Source organism: Anolis sagrei, chromosome 3 (assembly GCF_037176765.1).
Source record: "Anolis sagrei isolate rAnoSag1 chromosome 3, rAnoSag1.mat, whole genome shotgun sequence".
NCBI lineage: Eukaryota > Metazoa > Chordata > Lepidosauria > Squamata > Dactyloidae > Anolis > Anolis sagrei.
In genome coordinates this window covers 5,621,160-5,646,236 of record NC_090023.1, presented here as the reverse complement: position 1 = coordinate 5,646,236, position 25,077 = coordinate 5,621,160, and the positions used below count along the sequence as shown (strand labels likewise).

At 46.1% G+C, this 25,077-nt stretch overlaps 1 protein-coding gene across 1 annotated transcript; it reads right to left on the bottom strand.

The window, feature by feature from the left end:
* Positions 1-892: 892 nt before the first annotated feature.
* Positions 893-20,823, bottom strand: UCP3 (uncoupling protein 3). The gene is made up of 7 exons (XM_060771283.2): positions 20,644-20,823; positions 14,262-14,476; positions 9,347-9,557; positions 5,568-5,765; positions 4,067-4,168; positions 3,787-3,967; positions 893-1,255 (listed from the first exon to the last, which is right to left on the bottom strand). The coding sequence occupies exons 2-7, from the start codon at positions 14,385-14,387 to the stop codon at positions 1,141-1,143; spliced, it is 933 nt and encodes a 310-aa protein (XP_060627266.2). The 5' UTR covers positions 14,388-14,476; positions 20,644-20,823; the 3' UTR covers positions 893-1,140.
* Positions 20,824-25,077: the final 4,254 nt, after the last annotated feature.

Sequence of the window (25,077 nt, the reverse complement as noted above, 5' to 3'; positions counted from 1 at the left end):
CAAGGGCAAGATGGATGGATGGCATCCTTGAAGTGACTGGACTGACCTTGAGGGAGCTGGGGGTGGTAACGGCCGACAGGGAGCTCAGGCGTAGGCTGGTCCATGAGGTCACGAAGAGTCGGAGACGACTGAACGAATGAACAACACACCTGGAATATTGTGTCCAATTCTGGGCACCACAATTCAAGAGAGATATTGACAAGCTGGAATGTGTCCAGAGGAGGGCGACTCAAATGATCAAGGGTCTGGAGAACAAGCCCTATGAGGAGCGGCTTAGGGAACTGGGCATGTTTAGCCTGAAGAAGAGAAGGCTGAGAGGAGATATGATAGCCATGTATCAATATGTGAGAGGAAGCCACAGGGAGGAGGGAGCAAGCTTGTTTTCTGCTTCCTTGGAGACTAGGACGCAATGGAACAATGGCTTCAAACTACAAGAGAGGAGATTCCATCTGAACATTAGGAAGAACTTTCTGAGAGCCGTTCAGCAGTGGAACTCTCTGCCCCAGAGTGTGGTGGAGGCTCCTTCTTTGGAGGCTTTTAAACAGAGGCTGGAGGGCCATCTGTCAGGGGTGATTTGAATGCAATATTCCTGCTTCTTGGCAGAATGGGGTTGGACTGGATGGCCCACGAGGTCTCTTCCAACTGTAGGATTCTATGTATATACAATATATTATATTATTAGCCTAGCACAATATTCATATTATTACACTGTATTATTGATAGTGTTATATTGTATTACATTACAATATCATACACACACATAAACACACACACACACACACTTACCCATCAATTAGAATCCTTTGGCCAGCTCAGTCTGAATGTGGTTGAAAGTCAAAATAACCTGCAACTCTTCATTCTTTATTTTAGTTTCTTTTTCCCTCTTTTTTGGGGGTATTATTATCAGTTCATTTGTTTTTTTGACAGTCTCCTCTTTTTAGCTCAAATATTACACACCATTGGACCCTGAAGCCTGTGACAAAGCAATTAATATAATTGATTCGTTTCACCTCTTGCTTCCATGGCAAGATCAGTTCCTCAAGGCTTTCCATCCAAAGCCGCACCTCGCATTTTCACTTCGTTGCTCCCCTTTGAGAAGTCCTTGGAGAAATCCAGCCACCCCAAAGTCAACGCCTGTGCTCAGAAAGGGGATTCCCAGGCCACCTGAGCCAGAACCATCATCCTTTTCAGCTGCTCAAAGGACACAAACATCACCACGTTCCACGACCCCAGCCTCAGGAATGAAGGGATGAAGCTGAAGGAGGAAAAGGACAAAACAAAGGAGGAATCCCATTAAGCCACAGAGTTCAGCACCTGGACAGCGCCTTGCCATACTGACATGGAAACCACAATAATAATAATAATAATAATAATAATAATAATAATAATAATCCATCAAAACCAGAATTGAAAAGTTGTCAACAGATCCCAAATGTAGACTCTGCAAGGAAGCAGATGAAACAACAGATCCCATCCTCAGCTGCTGCAAGAAGATCGCGCAGACAGACTACAAGCAGAGGCACAACACCGTTGCTCAGATGATTCATTGGAACTTGTGCCACAAATACCAGAGCCAGAATTGAAAGGTCGATGACAGATCCCAAATGTAGACTCTGCAAGGAAGCAGATGAAACAACAGATCCCATCCTCAGCCGCTGCAAGAAGATCATACAGACAGACTACAAGCAGAGGCACAACACCGTTGCCCAGATGATTCATTGGAACTTGTGCCACAAAGACCAAAGCCAGGATTGAAAGGTCAATGACAGATCCCAAATGTAGACTCTACAAGGAAGCAGACAAAACAACAGATCCCATCCTCAGCCGCTGCAAGAAGATCATACAGACAGACTACAAGCAGAGGCACAACACCATTGCTCAGATGATTCATTGGAACTTGTGCCACAAATACCAGAGCCAGAATTGAAAGGTCGACGACAGATCCCAAATGTAGACTCTGCAAGGAAGCAGATGAAACAATAGCTCACATCCTCAGCTGCTGCAAGAAGATCGTGCAGACAGACTACAAGCAGAGGCACAACACCGTTGCTCAGATGATTCATTGGAACTTGTGCCACAAATACCAAAGCCAGAATGGAAAGGTCGATGACAGATCCCAAATGCAGACTCTGCAAGGAAGCAGACGAAACAATAGATCACATGCTCAGCTGCTGCAAGAAGATCGCACAGACAGACTACAAGCAGAGGCACAACACCATTGCTCAGATGATTCATTGGAACTTGTGCCACAAACACCATCTGCCCGCAACAAAGAACTGATGGGATCACAAGCCGGAAAAAGTTACAGAAAATGAACACATTAAACTACTCTGGGACTTCCAAATTCAGACAGTCAAACAGTTTTGGAGCATAATACTCCTGACCTCACGATCGTGTTAAAAAGTATGGATCGTCAATGTTGCAATCCCAGGCGACAGCAGGATTGATGAGAAGCAACGGAAAAAGCTAACAAGATACAAGGATTTAAAGATCAAACTGCAAAAACTCTGGCACAAGCCAATCAAGGTGGTCCCAGTGGTGATTGGGACACTGGGTGCAGTGCCTAAAGACCTTGGCCTGCACTTAAACACAATCGGCGCTGACAAAATTACCATCTGCCAGCTGCAAAAGGCCACTTTACTGGGATCTGCACACATTATTCGCCGATACATCACACAGTCCTAGACACCTCGGAAGTGTCCGATGTGTGATCCAATACAACAGCCAGCAGAGTGATCATGTTTGCTGTGGACTCATCTTGTTGTGTTTCAAATAATAATAGTAACAACAACAACAACAACAACAACAACAACAACAACAATAATAACTTTATTATATGAGTCTCCACACCAGAAAATAGACCTTGACATTTAGGAGTTGTAGTTGCTGGGATTTATAGTTCACCTACAATCAGAGAGCATAGCTGAAGTCCACCAACAATGGAATTGAACCAAACTTGGTCCTTCTCCTTGAGGGGAGTCATCAGCGCTGCCTCTGAAAAATCCTGCAAATCTCTTGGGAAGACAAGCGGACAAATGACAGCGTGCTGGAAGAAGCAAAGACCACCAGCATTGAAGCAGTGGTCCTCCGCCATCATGTCCACTGGACTGGTCACGTTGTCCGAATGCCCAACCACTGTCTCCCAAAGAAGTTACTCTACTCCCAACTCAAGAATGGAAATTTGAATGGTGGTGGGCAGGAAAAGAGATTTAAAGATGGGCTCAAAGTCAACCATAAAAACTGTGGCATAGACACCGAGAACTGGGAAGCCCTGGCCCTTGAGTGTTCTAGTTGGAGGTCAGCTGTGACCAGCAGTGCTGTAAATTTGAAGAGGCACAAATGGAGGGCGAAAGAGAGAAACGTGTCAAGAGGAAGGCGCATCAAGTCAACCCTGACCGGGACCGCCTTCCACCTGGAAAACGATGTCCTCACTGCGGAATGAGATGCAGGTCATGAATAGGGCTCCACAGACACCTACGGACCCACTGCCAGTACACCGCACTTGGAGGACAATCTTACTCTGACTTCGAGGGATCACCTAAGTAAGTAAGTAAGGTGCTTTTAGAAAGGCAGAATTCGTTTTGTACCCAGAGAATAGCAGCACAGAGCAGCATGGCAATAGTTTCCCTCTTTTCACATTGCTCTATTGTGGAAGTCCAAAATACCTGAAGAGCTGGCATTTTCCCATACCTGCTTTAGATGGTACATTAGAGTCACAACTACCAAAGCATGTAGTATTGCTTAGTGGTTACACTATCAAAGTTCGGGCCTTTCACTCTCGCTCACCCTTTGTAAAAAGCTGTGGGTCCCTCTTTCATCACCATGGTCAGCGTACAATTCAGGGCGTTCTTGTACTGTCCTGGCTTGGAGTTCATGTACCGCGTTTTCACCACGTCCACGGGAGATGCCACCACCGTCGCACAGAAACCGGCTCCGAAGGCAGCAACAAAATGGCACGGAAAATTGTCTGTTGGAGACACGAAAACATGGAATTTAAGAGTTCGGGGACATCAAATCTGGGTGCCATCTCACCCTAGGAAACATCTCCATGCAGAGATCTTCTCACCTGTCATGAGATGGTATTTGAGAAGCGTCTCCTTTATAAGGTCGTACGTTACCATCTCCCCGCAGTTGACAATGGCATTACGAGTGATGTTTGGCAATGTTCCTACAAGGATCGGAAGCAAAAGGGTTAATTTTGGGATTGCCACCAAGATTAGGGAGACATCATCATCATCCTTGTTCTGTCGTGCGCTGGGCCTGTAAATAATTGTCTTTAAATAGGACCTGTGACTTGCCAGGGGCCCCCCGAAGAGAAGTTCTCAGAGGTTTTTCACCACAAATGATCTTTAGATGGCTTGTGAAGTATAGCAAAGTCCTTTATTCATGAACAATCAAACAGAAACTTCTCTTGTCTTCAGTAAAGATAAACAAATGATTCCAGGCTTTTATGCAACTGGTAGCTTCCTAAACTTGTCCACGAAGGACAGGCAATTGTCTTCAATAACTTCTTCTTTACTTTAAAGGAAAACCCCTTTTTTAACTTCTCCCAGGCTGACTGTAATCTAATCTTTACTGATGTGAGCTCCACTACCAGGTCGAACTGCATCTCGATCACCGAGTGGACCTACCAGTAAGGCAAGTAGACTCTCCAGCTGGAGTTCTTTGGTCTTCCAAACTGTTCACCTTCCGAAATTCCTCAAGCTTTGAGGATGTTTCCCTGGAAATCTTTGGAGATCTTTTGATGCTCTTAAGACTATTTCCCCCCGGAAAGTCTTCAGGGTTGAAGCTTTTGTACAGGGGAAGCTTGCACACGTCCTGTACATTAGCTTTCCTTGCTGAGACTAACTAAAAATGGCTCCCTTCCCTTCCCAATTGCCCTGCGCAAGGGGCGGAACCAAAACTTAACGATAATGGACAGGTGACTTGCCCTATGCCTGCAACCAAAGGAAGCCACCTTTCTGCAGAGCCCTGAAACCTTGTACTGCAAGCAAACATTTAAAACAAAGCAAATAGAGTTGGAGCTCCTGGTACAGCCGTACCAGCACAATCCTCCTTCCACCATCAACATCCTCATTGCAATGGTTGTGGCAATGTATTGTCGAAGGCTTTCATGGCCGGAATCCATGGGTTGTTGTAGGTTTTTCCGGGCTATATGGCCATGTTCTGGAGGCAATTTTTCTCCTGACGTTTCGCCTGCATCTATGGCAAGCATCCTCATTACCTCTGAGGATGCTTGCCATAGATGCAGGCGAAATGTCAGGAGAAAAATTACCTCCAGAACATGGCCATATAGCCCGGAAAAACCTACAACAACCCAATGGTTGTGGCAGTTTCTATTATTTTATTCATATATATATATATATATATATATATATATATTGCCATCCTGGAGACCCAATGCAACTCAGCACAGATTTGTAATAGTTGTTGTTGAGTGCCTTCAAGTTGTTTACAACACGATTTCTAAAGTGAGGTTTTCGTCACAAGATTTGTTCAGAGCAGGTCTGCTTTTGCCTTCCTCTGAGGCTGAGAGAATGTGATGGGACTGAAGGGAGGTAGTTTACCTTTCCAGAGGCCTCTGAATCCTTCCTCCCTGGCGATTGTCCGGTAGGCATCCACGGTCCCGTTGTACTTCTTGGGTCCTCCTGCGAGGCTGATGTGTGCTTGGAAGCGCACTTTCACCACATCTGTGGGCTGGGCACATGTGACCGCCATGGCTCCAGTGGTGCACCCAGCGAGCAACCGGGTGAGGATGCTGGCATCTGCGATGAGAAGTGAGTAGGAAAGAAAGACATTTAGATATACTGCATATTGGTACTGGTCTCTGGTGAGACCTGGGACTTCTTGGGATGTGTCCAAAGAAAGGTGGGTGAAATGGTTAAAGGCCTGAAAACCGGAAATCCCTCTGAGGAGCTGGAGATGTTTTGCCTGGAGATGACGAGGGGACAAGACCGGCATGCTTGGATATTTGAAAGGATACCATATGGCAGCAGATCACAGGAGCTGTCTTCATAGACTTGTCAGTAGCCTATGATACTGTGAACCACCACTGCCTCCTCCTGAGAAAAATGTATAATATCACAAAGCACGACCACCTCACCCGCCTCATAGGAAACCTGCTACAAAACAGGAGCTTTTTTGTTGAGTCCCAGGGCCAGAGAAGCAGATGGCGGAAACAGAAGAACGGCCTGCCTCAGGGGAGCGTGCTCGCTCCATCCATGTTCAACATCTACACAAATGACCAGCCACTGCCAGAAGGGACAGAGAGTTTCATCTATGCTGATGATCGTGCCATCACCACTCAAGCAGGGAGCTTTGAGATGGTTGAAAAGAAGCTCTCCGAAGCACTGCCTGAACATCAAGCAAAAAGTGGGCGCTAGAAACAACATCATACGAAAGCTGACTGGCACAACCTGGGGATCACAACCAGACACAGTGAAGACATCTGCCCTTGCGCTATGCTACTCTGCTGCTGAGTACGCATGCCCAGTGTGGAACACATCTCACCACACTAAAACAGTAGATGTGGCTCTTAATGAGACATGCCGCATTATCACGGGGTGTCTGCGCCCTACACCACTGGAGAAATTACACTGCTTAGCCGGTATTGCACCACCTGACATCCACCGGGAAGTAGCAGCCAATAGTGAAAGGAGCAAGGCAGAGACATCTCCAGCTCATCCCTTGTTTGGGCATCAGCCAGCATGTCAACGACTTAAATCAAGACATAGTTTTCTTCGATCTACAGAGACACTCGCTGGAACACCTCAGCAAGCGAGAGTCCAAAAGTGGCAGGCCCAAACCCAGCACCTGAATCCGTGGGTGATACCAGATGAGAGACTCCCCCTTGGGCACACAGAAGACTGGGCGACTTGGAAGGCGCTGAACAGACTGCGCTCTGGCACCACGAGATGCAGAGCCAACCTTCAGAAATGGGGCTACAAAGTGGAATCCACGACATGCGAGTGCAGAGAAGAGCAAACCACTGACCACCTGCTGCAATGCAACCTGAGCCCTGCCACATGCACAAGGGAGGACCTTCTTGCAGCAACACCAGAGGCACTCCAAGTGGCCAGATACTGGTCAAAGGACATTTAATCAACTACCAAGTTTGCAAAATCTGTGTTTTTTTTGGCTTTTTAAAAAATGTGTGTGTTTGTTTTGTTCTGTTAGAAATGTAATACAATGGTATGGTTGCTGATGACACGATAAATAAATAAATATGGAGAAGAAGGCAATCTTGTTTTGAGGCTACAACATGGAGCAATGGATTAAAGCTGCAGGAAAAGAGATTCCACCTAATCATTGGGAAGAACCTCCTGATGGTCACAGCTGTCCATCCAGCAGATAGCCTTCTGTGAGTCTGATGGAGTCTCTTTTTCTGGAGCCTTTTAAATGACACTGGCTGGCCATTATTTGGAAGGGCTTGGATTGTTATCAGACAGATGAGGGTTCGATCAGATGACTCTTCATAGAATCATAGAATCAAAGAGTTGGAAGAGACCTCATGGGCCATTCAGTCCAACCCCATTCTGCCAAGAAGCAGGAATATTGCATTCAAAGCACCCCTGACAGATGGCCATCCAACCTCTGTTTCAAAGCTTCCAAAGAAGGAGCCTCCACCACACTCCAAGGCAGAGAGTTCCACTGCTGAATGGCTCTCACAGTCAGGAAGTTCTTCCTCATGTTCAGGTGGAATCTCCTTTCCTGTAGTTTGAAGCCATTGTTCTGCATCCTAGTCTCCAGGGCAGCAGAAAGGAAGCCTGCTCCCTCCTCCCTATGACATATTCCCCTCACATATTTATACACGAATAACATGTCTCCTCTCAGCCTTCTCTTCTTCAGGTTAAATATGCCCAGTTCCTCAAGCCGCTCCTCATAGGGCTTGTTCTCCAGACCCTTGATCATTTTAGTCGCCCTCCTCTGGACATATTCCAGCTTGTCAACATCTCTCTTCAATTTTGTGGCCCAGAATTGGGCACAATTTTATTTATTTATTTACTGTATTTGTATACCTCCTTTCTCAGCCTATCGGCGACTCAAGGCAGTTTCCACAAAACAGTATACATAATTAAAACATTATAATAGCATAAAACACAACAAGGCAATAAAAACAACATCATTAGCATCTCCTTCTTTGGAAGCTTTTAAACAGAGGCTGGATGGCCATCTGTCAGGGGTGATTTGAATGCAATATTCCTGCTTCTTGGCAGAATGGGGTTGGACTGGATGGCCCATGAGGTCTCTTCCAACTCTTTGATTCTATGATTCCTTATTATCAAGCATTGTCCATTTCCATCGTCAAACTGTCAGATTTCCTGTATCAGTTACCTTTATCTTTTACTCTGCATTTGTGAACGCTTGATCAAATAGCCATGTTTTAACTTGCTTCCGAAACGTTAAGTGGGAGGGAGCAGATCTAATCTCTCTAGGGAGGGCGTTGCATAGCCAAGGGGCCACCACTGAGAAGGCCCTGTCTCTCGTCCCCGCCAGACGTACTTGTCACAAAGGCGGGACCGAGAGCAGGGCCTCCCCAGATGATCTCAAGGTCCTTGATGGTTTATAAGGGGAGATGCTTTCGGACAGGTAAATTGGGCCAGAACCGTTTAGGGCTTTATAGGCCAAAGCCAGCACTTTGAATTGTGCCCGGTAGCAAAGCAGCAGCCAGTGGAGCTCGTGCAACAAGGGAGTTGTATGCTCCCTAAGAGCCACTCCTGTTAGCAATCTGACTGCCGTTCGTTGGACTAGTTGAAGCTTTTGGACTGTCTTCAAAGGCAACCCCACGTAGAGCGCGTTGCAGTAGTCTATACGGGATGTAACCAGGGTGTGTACTACCATGGCCAAGTCAGACTTCCCAAGGTACGGGCGCAGCTGACGCACAAGCTTCAACTGTGCAAATTCTCCCCTGGTCACCGCCGAAACCTGAGGTTCCGGGCTCAGCGATGAGTCCAGGATCACACCCAAGCTGCGAATATTCCAGGTGTGGTCTCACTAAGGCAGAATACAGCATGGGGAGCATGACTTCCCTGGATCTAGGCAGGCCAAAATCCCATTAAATAAGAGACATCATTTCAATACAGTTCTCATGCTCTTAACCTCCTTCTTCAAACATCCCCATCTCCCTAAAGAGCTCCATATAGGGCTACCATTCCTTTGACCATTTTGGTTGTCTTTCTCTGGACACATCCCAGTTTGCCAATCCCAGATGTGACCTGATGCCTTCAGGTTATTGAGGCTTTAATAGCGCGCTACTTTCAAGCATTAGGACATTGTTTCAAAGCTCCCTCTTGTTCTGAATGCAATCCTAGCCATAGGTTATGGGTCCAGGCTGCCCCAGACTTACTGTCGGACCCCTTGGGGGTGTAGAACTGCTTCACGGAGTCGTACAGCCCGATGCGGATGGAGGCGAAGCTCATCTGGCGCTGGAGGCCGGCCACCAAGCCATTGTACAGGCTCCTGGGACCTTCCATCTTGACCATGGTGGTGATGGTGCCAAAGACGCCCTTGTACTTGACATTCTTGACCGCTCTGGAAGACTTGGATTCTCCTTGGATCTTCAAGGAAGATAGAGATTACACTACTACGTAACACAGTTTTTGTTCCTGGTTATCAATGTCATTTACGAATTGGTTCTATCACAAAAACAAGGGAAGAGTTGATTCAACTGCAAAAACTTTGTGTTTGTGGGAGGGACATTATCCTGCTATAGCATATAGCACGATTTGCAACCTCCGATATTCTGGGAGGTCATGTCTGAATCTTTCCTTGGTGCATTGAACCAGTTGGTCAACCTTACTGGTTCCCTTTGAAAGCATGTTAGGGCTTACAGAATCGCATCTCCAACTAGTTGCAATATGTTTGATTGATTGTTTATAGTCTTCTGTTCCTACTGACTTCTAAAAGCATATTGTTTCTACAATGGAGTCTGAGTCTGAATAGTCCCAGATCTGATCACATGGTCTGCTGCCCCTCCCACAACATAGAGTTAAGGAAAACTGCATACCAATACACAAATATATAATACAGTACATAATCTGAATTATTTATTTATGTATTATTTATTTACAGTATTTATATTCCGCCCTTCTCACCCCGCAGGGGACTCAGGGTGGATTACAATGTACACATATATGGCAAACATTCAATGCCAAAGACACACAACAGATATAGACAGACAGTCAGTGGCTATTTAACTTTTTCTGGCCGCCAGGGGAGCTGTCGCTTTCATCCTCCATCTGCGACACTGATGAAGTACTTCCGCATTCCCCGCATGCTTTTGCTGGAGTATTTTTTTATGGCCTCGTAAATTAATTAAATTAGCCTCCCCACACATAGGTGGTGTGATGATGTGTATTTTTATTTCTATGGTTATGTGTTGTTTAAACAGTAGTTAATAAATTGTAAGTATGTAGAATTATATTTTGTTAGAGATGGTGGCTGGCTTGGCCTGAGTTGCCATAGCAACGGGGGTGGAGCCAACTGTCACCTAGCTGCACTGCTGTTTGAAATAGGCAGTCTGTGACCATTAGAGTTACAGGGAAGACTGAAATCTCTGGTGGGAGATTCAGGGAACTAGTCTGTGACCATTAGAGTTGCAGAAAGGACTGATTTCTCTAGTGGGAGAAACAGGGAAGAGTCTGTGACTGTTAGAGTTGCAGAAAGGACTGATTTCTCTAGTGGGAGAAACAGGGAAGAGTCTGTGACCATTAGAACTACAGGGAAGACTGAAATCTCTGGGTGGAGATTCAGGGAACTAATTTGTGACTAAAGGGGTTACAGGAAAGGACCCGGTAGTGATAAAGCTACAGGGGGTTATTGATTCTGGGTTAAGAATCAAAGTTTGGCTGGGAGCCAATTCTGTTAAATAAGCCTTTTAGCTTATTTGTTTTATTAGGACAGTTGTCCAGGAAAGATACATTTGTTTACAGAAACCTCTTAAAGTCTGTACCTAAAGTTACTCATGAAACCTTACTAATGTAACCTATCAAGATTTGTGCCTCTAGAGAAGAAACATCGAATCTGTTATACCTTGCTTGTTCCAATAAACTTGTTACTGTTTCTTTAAGCATTGTTTTGATACAGTTTCTCCTAAGTCAAACAGCCTGCATAAGAAGTAAAACCAAACCAGGGACAGTAAACGCTATGCTATCAAATGAATAAATACTTCTGCAAATAATAGTCCCTTTATAAACCAGCTCCTAAGCTGATATTGATCATTGCCCGGCTTTCCTCACAAATTTGGTGGCAGTAATTTTACGCTCCTTTACAGGTGGTAACTAATTTTCCTACTTGACAGATGCAACTGTCTTTCGGGTTGCAAAGGTTGACAACAAGCTACACAATTGGTCGGAAGCTCACTCTGACCCAAGCTGGCTTCGAACTCATGACCTTGTGGTCAGAAGTGATCTTAATGCAGCTGAAACTCAAGACAGTTGCGCCACAGACCTGGTTATTAATATTTTGACGTCCAGTTACTTTTACTTCCTTGGTAGGCTTTCTGGAATAAGATTTTGCCTCTCGAGCTCCAGCACCAACTGTAACTTCAAACCACTTGATTCTGAACTGACCTGGCAATGTAGTCTGTGTGTATTCAGAAGAAGACCTACAAGCCACTCTAAACCCCTTCATAGAAGCACATTGTCAGCATCCATGATGGTTTCCCTCTGGCCAAAAGAAGGATCCCAAAGGTGCCAATCTGCAAAGACAACCTTCCCTTCCTCCCCACTCTCCACACCAGATCATTATTTGATACACAACAAGAGGAGTCCACAGCAAACAAGGCCACTCTGCTGACTGTTGTATTGGATCACAAGTCAGACCCTTCCCAAGTGGGAATAATGTGTGCGGATCCCAGTAGGGTGGCCTTTCGCCAGATGGTCATTTTGTCAGCTCCAGTTGTTTTTAAGTGCAGGCCAAGTTCTTGAGGCACTGAACCCAAGTGTGCCGATCACCACTGGGATCACCTTGACTGAGTCTTTGCACTTCTATCTTTAACAGACAGTAATTTTGTCAGCTCCAGTTGTTTTTAAGTGCAAGCCAAGGCTTTTAGGCACTGCACCCAGAGTGCCAATCTACACTGGGATCACCTTGACTGGCTTGTACCAGTCTATTCCTAACAGACAGACATTTTGTCAGCACCAATTGTTTTTAAGTGCAAGCCAAGGTCTTTAGGCACTGAACCCAAGTGTGCCAATCACCACTGGGACCACCTTGACTGAGTCTTTGCAGTTCTATCTCTAACAGACAGTAATTTTGTCAGTGCCAATTGTTTTTAAGTGCAGGCCAAGGTCTTGAGGCACTGAACCCAAGTGTGCCAGTCACCATTGGGACCACCTTGACTGGCTTGTTTGAGGACCGGGATATCCGTAGGGAGACCAAGGTGCTTGTTTATAAAGCCATTGTCCTCCCAACCTTGCTATATGCCTGCGAGACGTGGACTGTCTACAGACGTTACATGCAACTCCTGGAATGATACCATTAGCGCTGCCTCTGAAAAATCTTGCAAACCTCTTGGGAAGACAGGCGGACAAATGTCAGCGTGCTGGAAGAAGCAAAGACCACCAGCAGTGAAGCGATGGTCCTCCGCCATCAACTCCGCTGGACTGACCATGTTATCTGGATGCCCGACCACCATCTCCCAAAGCAGCTGCTCTACTCCGAACTCAAAAACAGAAAACGTAATGTTGGTGGGCAGGAAAAGAGATTGAAAGATGGGCTCAAAGCCAACCATTAAAACTCTGGCATAGACACTGAGAACTGGGAAGTCCTGGCCCTTGAGCGCTCCAGCTGGAGGACAGCTGTGACCAGCAGTGCTGCAGAATTTGAAGAGGCACAAATGGAGGGCGAAAGAGAGAAACGTGCCAAGAGGAAGGTACATCGAGCCAACCCTGACCGGGACTACCTTCCACCTGGAAACCAATGCCCTCACTGTGGGAGAAGATGCAGGTCAAGAATAGGGCTTCAAAGTCACCTATGGACCCACCACCAGAACACCGACCTTGGAGGACCATCATCCTCAGACAATAAGGGATCGCCGAAGTAAGTAAGGCCTCAGGAAGAGCCCATAATTGATGCCTTTTGTTGTTATGCACCTTCAAGTCATTTCTGACTTAAAGTAAAGCTATCATAGGGGTGTTTTTTAAATGAGATTTGTTCATAGGTGTTTGCCTTTGTCTTCCTTAGAGGCTGAGAGAATATGACTTCCACAGTGGATTTCAAAGGCTGAAGAGGATTTGAACCTTAGTCTCCAAAGGCTTTAGTCGAATGCTCAAACCACAACACCATGCTGGCAATTTTAATCTTTTTTGACCTTGCTCCAAAATGGTTCTCTCCCCATCACTCTTTCAGAAACTAGGAAATCTCACTTTCCGGACTACAACTCCCAGAATTCTCAAACCAGCATGGCTACTTAGAATCAGAGAATAATAGAGTTGGGAGAGACTCCATGGGCCATCTAGTCCATGCAGGAAAAGCACAACCAAATCTAGGTTGTTGCAGGTTTTTCAGGCTGCATGGCCAAATTCTAGAAGCATTCTCTCCTGACATTTCGCCTGCATCTGTGGCAGGCATCCACAGAGGTTGTGAGGTCTCTTGGAAACTAGGAAAATCATAACAGTAAATAAAGAACAAAACTCAAACACAGGGGAACTCCAGACAAGAAATAATCAGGAACAGCTAATCACCTCTCAACAAAGGATTTCCCCAGGCAGTAACAAGGCACACCTAAAACTGTCAGGCCATCAAATGCTAATCAGGGTAGTCAATTAAAACATTCACACGTCTCCAACAGAAAAGAGTTCTTTCTCCCACCCTGGACTTTGCACAGATATATAAATCCCATTTTCCTAGTTTCCAACAGACCTCACAACCTCTGAGGATGCCTGCCACAGATGCAGGCGAAATGTCAGGAGAGAATGCTTCTAGAACATGACCAACAGACCTCACTACCTCTGAGGATGCTTGCCATAGATGCAGGCGAAATGTCAGGAGATAATGCCTCTAGACCATGGCCATATAGCGCAAAAAAAACCTACAACAACCCACTTCTAGAACATGGCCATACAGCCCAAAAAACATACAACAACCCAGTGATTCCAGACACGAAAGCCTTTGACAATACACAGTCAAAGCATCCCTGACAGATGGCCATCCTGCTTCTGTTTGAAAGTTTCCACCTTATGTGCTTTGGCACATAAAGTGCTCTCAAGCAGCAGGAATTCTGCATTTTTCAATTGCACCTGCTGCATAATAAACCTTACCTGGAGCCGGACTTTAGCCGTGTCCAAAGGGAAAGTGCAGAGGTCAGCGATGCAGCCCGCCGTCCCAGCGCTGAGAAACTTGACCGCTGCCGAAGGAGGGATCTCCGTGGGTTTTAAGCCAACCATCCTGGTCTCCTGAACTGAAGGGACTCAGCCGGAGCTACATTCAGTCTGAGGTTGTTGTGTTAAGAAATAGCTTTGTCCTGGCAATACGTCTGGGAAAATAGAAAATATACATTATCGGTATAGTATAGCTCCAGATCTGCAGGGATATCTTTCCTGGCTTTGTGTGAAATTATGGAAAATTGCAAACCCTATTGAAAAAGAGGACCTCTGATGCGAGAATACTGTAGTGTCATTGTGTTGTCGAAGGCTTTCATGGCCAAAATTACTGAATTGCTGTGAGTTTTTTGGGCTGTCTGGCCATGTCCCAGAAGCATTCTCTCCTGACGTTTCGCCCACATCTATGGCAGAGGTTGTGAGGTCTGTTGGAAACTAGGCATGTGTGGTTTATATATATCTGTGGAATCATGTCCAGGATGAGAGAAAGAACTCTTGTCCGCTTGAGGCAAGTGTGAATGTTGCAATTATTATTATTATTATTATTATTATTATTATTATTAAACTTTATTTATACCCCGCTACCATCTCCCCAAGGGACTCGGTGCGGCTTACAGGAGACCGAGCCCACAACACATCAATATAAGCAATAACAACAGCAGTAAAACAGATTACAACTCATAACAAAAAAAGCAATGGCAATAATACAACACACAATTAAAATCTATGGCTGGGCCAAATGTAATTAGAGTTAAAAATAATGCTAGGCATGAATAAGGTAGGAGAGACGGGACGTTAGTGGGAACATACAACAATCCTAAATCAATGTAAAGTGCATTTGGAGGGCACAATGCTGAGAATTCATTATTCTGGGAAGGCACACTGGAACAACCACGTTTTCAGGCTCCTCCTAAAGACTGCCAGAGTTGGGGCAAACCTGATGTCTTTGAGAAGTGAATTCCTGAGTCGAGGGGCCACCACTGAGAAGGCCCTCTCCCTCGTCCACAGCAGTCGCGCCTGCGATGGAGCACAAGGAGGGCTGAGACGGTGCGAGTGGTGCCATCTATGTGTAGAACTGTTAGTTGCAAGATTTAAACTGTTGTATCATGCTTAATCCTGCCTTTTTCCCTGCTTATGTATAGTTGGATTAATTGGTTATTTTTTAGCTGTCAATCAGTGTTGTTTGCACCAGTTGAATTGCTTTCTCAAGCTCAATTGTTTGGCTCCACCTCTTCCTGGAGGAGGGGAGTGCTTCTCTTTTTTTAATTCATTTTGCCATCAGAGTTTCTTGAACATGAGTTTCTCTCATGTTTCTGGGGGACATGAGAGAAGCCTCCTCGCAGGATTGCAAGACATCCGGGCGTCCCCTGGGCAACGTCTTCGTAGACGGCCGATTCTCTCAACCCAGAAGCAACCGGAGACGACTTGAAGCATGCAAACAAGGAAGCAAAACAACCAACGGTCCTTTTCAGGACCAACCATGACAATAATCGCAATCAACATCGAAGGCATGTCAGCTGCCAAAGAACAACTGCTCTATGAACTGTGCCGAGATAAGAAATGTGACGTGCTGTGTGTCCAAGAAACACACAGGGATGAACGACAGAAACGACCCAAAGTTCCAGGAATGATCCTAGTAGCGGAAAGACCACATGCGCAGTATGGAAGTGCTGTCTTTGTCAAACCAGGCCTCCAAGTCAGCAGTGCCCACAACACTGAAGAAAACAATATCGAGGTTCTAACAGTAGAGCTTAATAACATCACCATCACCTCTGTGTACAAACCCCCAAATGAAGATTTCTGCTTCTCCTCCCCCGAGAACTTTGACAGGCACCAAAGGGCGGTAGTAATTGGTGACTTCAACAGCCATAGCCATGTATGGGGCTATGCCCAAGAGGACAGAAATGGAGAGGCTGTCCTGTCCTGGTCTGAACTGCACAAACTATCACTCATCCATGATAGCAAGCTCCCACCATCCTACAACAGCGGGAGATGGCACCGAGGTTATAACCCAGACCTCTTATTTGTGAGCGACAGCATCGTACAGCAATGCACCAAATCAGTGGGACCACCAATCCCAAACACACAGCACCGACCAATAATATGCCAACTGTTCCCAACAATAAGGCCTCAGGAAGTTCGATTTAAAAGAAGATACAACTTCAGAAAGGCAAATTGGACTAAATTCTCAGACATGTTAGACGACATGATCACATCGGTCGCGCCAATCCCTGAGGAATACGAACATTTTATTGAAATAGTGAAAACCTGCTCACGGGCCTCTACACCGAGAGGCTGCAGAACCCACTACCTCCAGGGCATTACTCCTGAAACAGCCGCCTTGTTGGAAAACTACTACAGGCTCCACAACGAAGACCCACTCAGTGAGCAGACTCTTCAGGCAGCGCAGAGCATTGTGTCCTCCATCTCTGAAGCCAAGAAAGAACAGTGGATCAAGTTGATCACAGAGGTCGACATGGGCAGGAGCAGCCAGAAGGCGTGGAGGCTGCTGAGACGGCTGAGCAACGATCCCTCACAAACTAATACCCATGCCAACATAAAGGCAGATCAGATAGCACACCAACTCTTGAAGAATGGGAAACCCAACCTTGCCACCAAAGTAGGAAAGAAACCAATAGCCAGACAACCAGAGATTGAGAACAACAACCTCCATGAACCCTTTACATCTACTGAATTGGACATGGCTCTCAACAAATGTAAGAATGGCAAAGCAGCTGGCTTGGATGATCTACGGATGGAACAAATCAAGAACTTTGGTCCAAAAGCAAGGCGCTGGCTGCTGGAGCTGATGAACAACTGCACGGCATCCTGTCAGATCCCCAAAATCTGGAGGAAAGCAAGAGTCATCGCCATCTTGAAGCCAGGCAAAGACCGTAATGACCCAAAAAGCTACAGACCAATCTCCCTGTTGTGCCACCTCTACAAAGTTCTGGAGAGACTTATTTTGCATAGAATTATGGAAAATATAGACCCCTGTCTGATCCCACAGCAAGCTGGCTTCAGAAAAGGCAAAAGCTGCACATCGCAAGTGCTGAACCTGACCCAGCACATAGAAGATGGCTTTGAAAGGCAACAGATCACAGGAGCTGTCTTCATAGACTTGTCAGCAGCCTATGATACTGTGAACCACCGCCTCCTCCTGAGAAAAATGTATAATATCACAAAGGACGACCACCTCACCCGCCTCATAGGAAACCTGCTACAAAACAGGAGCTTTTTTGTTGAGTTCCAGGGCCAGAGAAGCAGATGGCGGAAACAGAAGAACGGCCTGCCTCAGGGGAGCGTGCTTGCTCCATCCATGTTCAACATCTACACAAATGACCAGCCACTGCCAGAAGGGACAGAGAGTTTCATCTATGCTGATGATCGTGCCATTACTGCTCAAGCAGGGAGCTTTGAGATGGTAGAACAGAAGCTCTCCGAAGCTCTAGGTGCTCTTACTGCCTATTACAGGGAAAACCAGCTGATCCCTAATCCATCTAAAACACAGACATGCGCCTTTCACCTTAAGAACAGACAAGCATCCCGAGCTCTGAGGATTACCTGGGAAGGAATCCCACTGGAGCATTGCAGCGCACCCAAATACCTGGGAGTCACTTTGGACCGTGCTCTGACCTACAAGAAGCATTGCCTGAACATCAAACAAAAAGTGGGCGCTAGAAACAACATCATACGAAAGCTGACTGGCACAACCTGGGGATCACAACCAGACACAGTGAAGACATCTGCCCTTGCGCTATGCTACTCTGCTGCCGAGTATGCATGCCCAGTGTGGAACACATCTCATCACACTAAAACAGTGGATGTGGCTCTTAATGAGACATGCCGCATTATCACGGGGTGTCTGCGCCCCACACCACTGGAGAAATTACACTGCTTAGCCGGTATTGCACCACCTGACATCCGCCGGGAAGTAGCAGCCAATAGTGAAAGGACCAAGGCAGAGACATCTCCAGCTCATCCCCTGTTTGGGTATCAGCCAGCACGTCAACGACTTAAATCAAGACATAGTTTTCTTAGATCTACAGAGACACTCGCTGGAACACCCCAGCAAGCGAGAGTCCAAAAGTGGCAGGCTCAAACCCAGCACCTCAATTCATGGGTGATACCAGATGAGAGACTCCCCCCTGGGCACTCAGAAGACTGGGCAACTTGGAAGGCGCTGAACAGATTGCGCTCTGGCACCACGAGATGCAGAGCCAATCTTAAGAAATGGGGCTACAGGGTGGAATCCTCAGCATGCGAGTGCGGAGAAGAACAAACCACTGACCACCTGCTGCAATGCACCCTGAGCCCTGCCACATGCACGATGGAGGACCTTCTTGCGGCAACCCCAGAGGCACTCCAAGTGGCCAGATACTGGTCAAAGGACATTTAACCAAATACCAAATTTACAAAATCTGTGTGGTTTTTTTTTCTTTTTTCTTTTTTTTTCTTTTTTCTTTTTCTTTTTAATCTCTGTGTTTGTTTTGCTCTGTTAGAATTGTAATACAATGGTTGCTGATGACACGATAAATAAATAAATCAGAGTTTCTATCGGATGGACGTAAGAGACTTGGCTCTAAAAGCCCCTGCTGAAATTACCTCTCAGCACCAATTCTAAGGTTTTTTACCCTTGGGACTCATGCTTTATGTCCAGATCGTCCTGAACAACATTGAGAGACCCAAGCGCCTTCAAACCAGTTCTTTTGGCACCAGAGGAAGGTCTTGTCCCTTCAACATAGGCCATTGGACTGGGGTTGTGTTTATTCCGATATTCACAGCCATTGAGGAAAGAGGAAACAGGAAAAGCTTCTCAGCTGCAAACTCCTTGGACTTCAGAGATTGTAAAGTATATTTCCTTTATCCCTGTTGAAACATCAAGCTTATGCCTGAGAAAGATAACTCATTGTGAACAATCTGTTGTGTTTTGATCTTTGGGAGTTCCAGTTTCCTATAGGAGGGCAAGAAGCAATCCCCTGGGGAAAGATGCCACGTCCATGCCTCTTTCACTAAGAGCTAAAGCCCCAGGCATGACCGCACAAGGGCCTCTCCAGATGAATGAAGAGATCGTGAGGGTTCATACACAGAAATGCGGACCACCTTGATTAGCATTGAATAGCTTTGCAGTTTCAAAGCCCGGCTGCTTCTTGCCTGGGGAAATCCGTTGTTGACTATATAGGGAAGTTGATGAGGAAACACAACATACAAACTATCTACAGACCCGTGAAGAAAATCCAACAAATGCTCCGTTCAGCAAAGAACAAGAGGGATCCTCTCACCTCTGCAGGAGTCTACCGTGTACCATGCAGCTGTGGACACGTCTACAGAGGGACCACCAAACGCAGCAGCATTGCCCAAACACACATCAAGGAACATGAATGACACTGCAGACTACTTCAAGCAGAGAAGTCAGCCAGAGCAGAGCACCTGATGAACCATATTACTGGAGAACACAGAAATGCTGGACCACTCTCACAACCACCATGTCAGACTACACAGAGAAGCCATTGAAATCCACATGCATGTGGACAATGTCAACAGAAAGGAAGAAACCATGAAAATGAACAAAATCTGGCTACCAGTATTTTAAAAATCTCCAAAATCAGGACAGCAAATAAAGAACAACACTCATAAAACAGGAATTCCAGACAAGAAACAACGAGAGCCAGCTAACACCTTCCAACAAAGGATTTCCCCAGACAAGAAGCAGTCAGGCTTTGAACCTGAATAGAGAATAAAGTCACTCCTTGACCTTGGAAATGATGATTTCCTCAGAGGATGCTTGCCATAGATGCAGGCGAAACGTCAGGAGAAAATGCCTCTAGAACATGGCCATATAGCCCGAAAAAACCTACAACAACCCTATTATTGTATTGTCGAAGGCTTTCATGGCCGGGATTACTGGGTTGTTGTAGGTTTTTCCGGGCTATATGGCCATGTTCTGGAGGCAATTTTTCTCCTGACGTTTCGCCTGCATCTATGGCAAGCATCCTCAAATGCTTGCCATAGATGCAGGCGAAACGTCAGGAGAAAATGCCTCTAGAAGATGGCCATATAGCCCAAAAAAACCTACAACAACCCTATTATTGTTGTTGTTGTTGTTGTTGTTGTTGTTGTTGGTCTGTTTCCCCATCAAGCCTTCAAAATGAGGCTAATTGTGAAACTTTGCAAAAAAATTAGATCCCAAAGTGGTGTAAAGCAGCCTCCTACATTCCCTACAACAAAACTATAGGATGCATCTACACTGTGGAATTAATGCACTTTGATACCAATTCAACCTTTGAACCCAATAGCGGCAAAGAAGATAAACATTCCTTACTTGATCTCGGCTTTTCAAGCTTGCAATCGGACCCGCTTGGAGAGTATTCCTGATAGAAAATACTATCCGAAGTCTTATTTGGATTAGAAGATGCTAAGCAATCTGTGGCAATGGTTTCCGCATCTCTCTCTTGCTTCTCTAAACCACTCCGCATCTTTCCTGAACCCTTGCTTATATAAGACTCTTGGGTGGAATTTGAGCTGAGTGCGGACGGATGAAAACAGAGATCGGTCACAGGTTCGGCGAGTGCGAGGACACACACACATATATACATACCCCACCCCTCTCTCCTGGACGCCTAAAATAGGGCCAGGCTGGATTCTCACATTTGCAAACATCCACATCCCGTGGTGCCAATGAGAATCATTAAGTTGAAGGGGAACTCCAGGGGCCATCTAGTCCAGGGAAGTGTGCTTGCTCCATCCATGTTCAACATCTACAGAAATGACCAGCCACTGCCAGAAGGGACAGAGAGTTTCATCTATGCTGATGATCGTGCCATCACCGCTCAAGCAGGGAGCTTTGAGATGGTAGAACAGAAGCTCTCCGAAGCTGTAGGTGCTCTTACTGCCTATTACAAGGAAAACCAGCTGATCCCTAATCCATCTAAACCACAGACATGTGCCTTTCATCTCAAGAACAGAGAAGCATCCCGAACTCTGAAGCAAAAAGTGGGTGCTAGAAACAATATCATACGAAAACTGACTGACACAACTTGGGGATCACAACCAGACACAGTGAAGACATCTGCCCTTGTGCTATGCTACTCTGCTGCTGAGTATGCATAGAATCATAGAATCAAAGAGTTGGAAGAAACCACATGGGTCATCCAGTCCAACCCCATTACTGTTTTAAATTCATAGGTTGGGACAGGCATGGACCTTTCACCTTAAGAACAGACAAGCACCTGGGAAGGGATCCCACTGGAGCATTGCAGCGCACCCAAATACCTGGGAGTCACTCTGGACCGTGCTCTGACCTACAAGAAGCACTGCCTGAACATCAAGCAAAAAGTGGACGCTAGAAACAATATCATACGAAAGCTGACTGGCACAACCTGGGGATCACAACCAGTCACAGTGAAGACATCTGCCCTTGCGCTACACTACTCTGCTGCGGACTACGCATAGAATCATAGAATCAAAGAGTTGGAAGAGACATCCTGGGCCATCCAGTCCAACCCCATTCTGCCAAGAAGCAGGAATATTGCATTCAAATCACCCCTGACAGATGGCCATCCAGCCTCTGTTTAAAAGCTTCCAAAGAAGGAGCCTCCACCACACTCCGGGGCAGAGAGTTCCACTGCTGAACGGCTCTCACAGTCAGGAAGTTCTTCCTCATGTTCAGATGGAATCTCCTTTCTTGTAGTTTGAAGCCATTGTTCCTTGTCCTAATCTCCATGGAAGCAGAAAACAAGCTTGCTCCCTCCTCCCTGTGGCTTCCTCTCACATATTTATACATGGCTATCATATCCCCTCTCAGCCTTCTCTTCTTCAGGCTAAACATGCCCAGCTCCTTAAGCCGCTCCTCATAGGGCTTGTTCTCCAGACCTTTTATCATTTTAGTCGCTCTCTCTTGGAGGTGAGAAGATTGGTATAGAAAACTTTTAAATAAATAAATAAATAAACCCTAAGGGCCATCTAGTCCAGCCCCATTCCACCTCATTCCTTGTTGTCTCTGTTCCATTCTTAACTTGGAGTCATTCCTAAGTCGGGTGTTTGTAACTCGTGGACTGCCTTTATTCCACAGTATGGATGCATCCCAAGAGATGTTGAAACGACCTCCAAAGAAGGAGTGTCCATAAGACCCTCCAAAGCATCCCATTCCTCCCATGCTTTTTAATATCTACATGAAACCGCTGCGAGAGGTCATCTGGTGTTTTGGAGTTGGGTACCATCTCTACGTGGATGACGCCCAACTCTACTACTCCTTTCCATCTAATTCCAAGGAAGCCCCTTGAGTATTGGACGAGTGCCTGGTCACTGTGGTTGTCTGGATGAGGAGGAATAAGCTGAAGATCAATCCTGACAAGACAGAGGTCCTCCTGGTCGATCATAAGCTTGATCAGGGTATAGGGTGGCAACCTGTGCTGGATGGGTTTGCACTCCCCCTGAAGTCACAGGTACACAGCTTGAGTGTCCTCCTAGATACATTGCTAACGCTTGCAGCCCAGGCAGGATTTTCCAGAGGCAGCGCTGATGGAATCGTTCCAGGAGTTGCATGTGACGTCTGTAGACAGTCCATGTTTCGCAGGCAGTCTATGTTTTGCAAGGCTGGGAGGACAATAGCTTTATAAACAAGCCCCTTAGTATCCCTACGGATATCCCGGTCCTCAAACACTCTGCCAAGAAGCAGGAATATTGCATTCAAATCACCCCTGACAGATGGCCATCCAGCCTCTGTTTAAAAGCTTCCAAAGAAGGAGCCTCCACCACACTCGGGGTCACCCACTGATGAAGTTTACTTCGAAGGGTTTTCTGAAAGTGAAATGTGTGAGGAGGAGGAAGGAGATACAGTGGATGTGAATGGGGAACTAAGAGGATTACTCGGGAGCAGGAGTCGGATGAGGAGCGACAGAGGAAGAAGATTCGGGATATACTTACTGCTCCCACAGAAGAAGATGATTTCATTGGTTTTTCTGGGAATGATGGGTCTAGGAGTGATGGGGATGAGGATGAATCACTGGCTTGGACCAAGGTGCAAGAGGTTCGGGATGTGTGTACTCAACCAACGTCTAGTGACACGTTTGCAGGGTTTTCTGGTAGAGGGGATTGGCAATGGGGTGATACTGTGGGATCTTGGGAAGATCTAAGTCTTGACAAGAGGTGGAAGAGTTGGAGGGATGGGCGTTGGTGTTCAGCTGTAGAAGTTAAGCCAGCTGTAAGTGATGATGACAGGGTGGAGGGCAGCTCATCATCAGATGATGAGTTGGAAGATAAAAGTAGGTACAGAAGTGATAGAACTTTTGCAGTAGGCAAAGTGTTGGTTTCGTGCCTTGGGTCTTGTCGCTGCCGCTTTCCTGTTGGGCTTGGGTCCTGGATCTGCAGGTTGCTGTTTATTTTCGTGTTACAACTCGGCTTGGATTCTCGTAAATGCGGATTTCCCCTCTCCTTGATTTCGGATTGCTTTTGACGACTCTGCCTCATGGATTTTGGAAACTTGCAACTTTGGACTTGGTTTTCTTTGACTTAGACAACGGCTCTTCTTCACGGTTCTTTGTTTGTTTGTTTTCCTTTTGCTGTGTGATTTTGCGGCATTTTGGAAGTACTCCAGTTTAATCCAGGATTTGTTTTGCCTGGATAATACGGATTATTGCTTTAGTTTACTTTTCAAGCTAATAATTGCTGCTACTTTTGAGTTTTGACCAGAGGCACTGAAGCAAGTGTCTCTGAGTCTTTGTATTAATAAACTATTCTTTTGGACACATTCCTGAGTCTGGCTCTTTAAGGCGTCTGGGTTTCTACGGAGGTTGAGAAGATTGGGAAATAAAAGTTTTAAATAATAATAATAAAGAGACCCGGTGTCCCTCTTTGACTCCGCACTGAACAGTTCACCGACATAATTTGCTGACTCCAAAGACTGCAGCCTTGCCTTACACAACCCACCTTTCCTCCGAAGCTTAAGACTCAAGGGGTCTGGTCACCGTCGGCCTTAAAAATAGACCTTTGACACATTAAGGAGGCCTGGATTCCACCCAGGGTTCAACCATGCCGCACCTGCTTCGGCTATTTAGAGATGGAAGTGGCTTCCACGAACTGTACGGAGAGGAGATTAAGGGGAAAGGAGCTGACAGAAGGAAGGCCTCCCTCCTTCCCTGGGTGTAAGCAGCTTTTGTGCACAGCACATCCCTCGTGCCATGTGCTCTGGGGCAGCACATGCCGGGGCCGCAATGGTGTGAAAGGAAAGGTTAAGATGGGCTTAGGGATTGCCCGTATCCTTCTGTGCTGAGCTATATGTTGTGACTATGAAGGAAACCTGGTGCATGTATTCTCGATAGCCAGGTTGCTCAGCTTGAGTGCTGACAGCTTGACTAGCACGGTGTGATCTATCAACAGCTCTCTTCACTTCATGGAGTGGATGGCCCACAAGGTCTCTTCCAGCTCCGTAATTCTATGACTCTATGAATGAGGTTTTCATGCTTCTTGGCAGGGGTTGGGCTGGATGGCCCACAAGGTCTCTTCCAACTCTGTGATTCTATATTCTTGGACCTTGGTGGTCTCGAGGGAGAGAAGAGCAGTCAGGCAAAGCTCCATCAAACCTTGGTTTCAATGGCTGATGACTAATCTTTTCTCAAATACAAGTCATGCCAGACTCATCTCTTTTTTTTGATAGAGTTGCAAGCATGGTAGATGCAGGGAATGCTCTTGATGTAGTATATCCTGATTTCAGGAAAACCTTTGACAAAGTCCCCCGTGTCCTTCTTGCAAGCATACT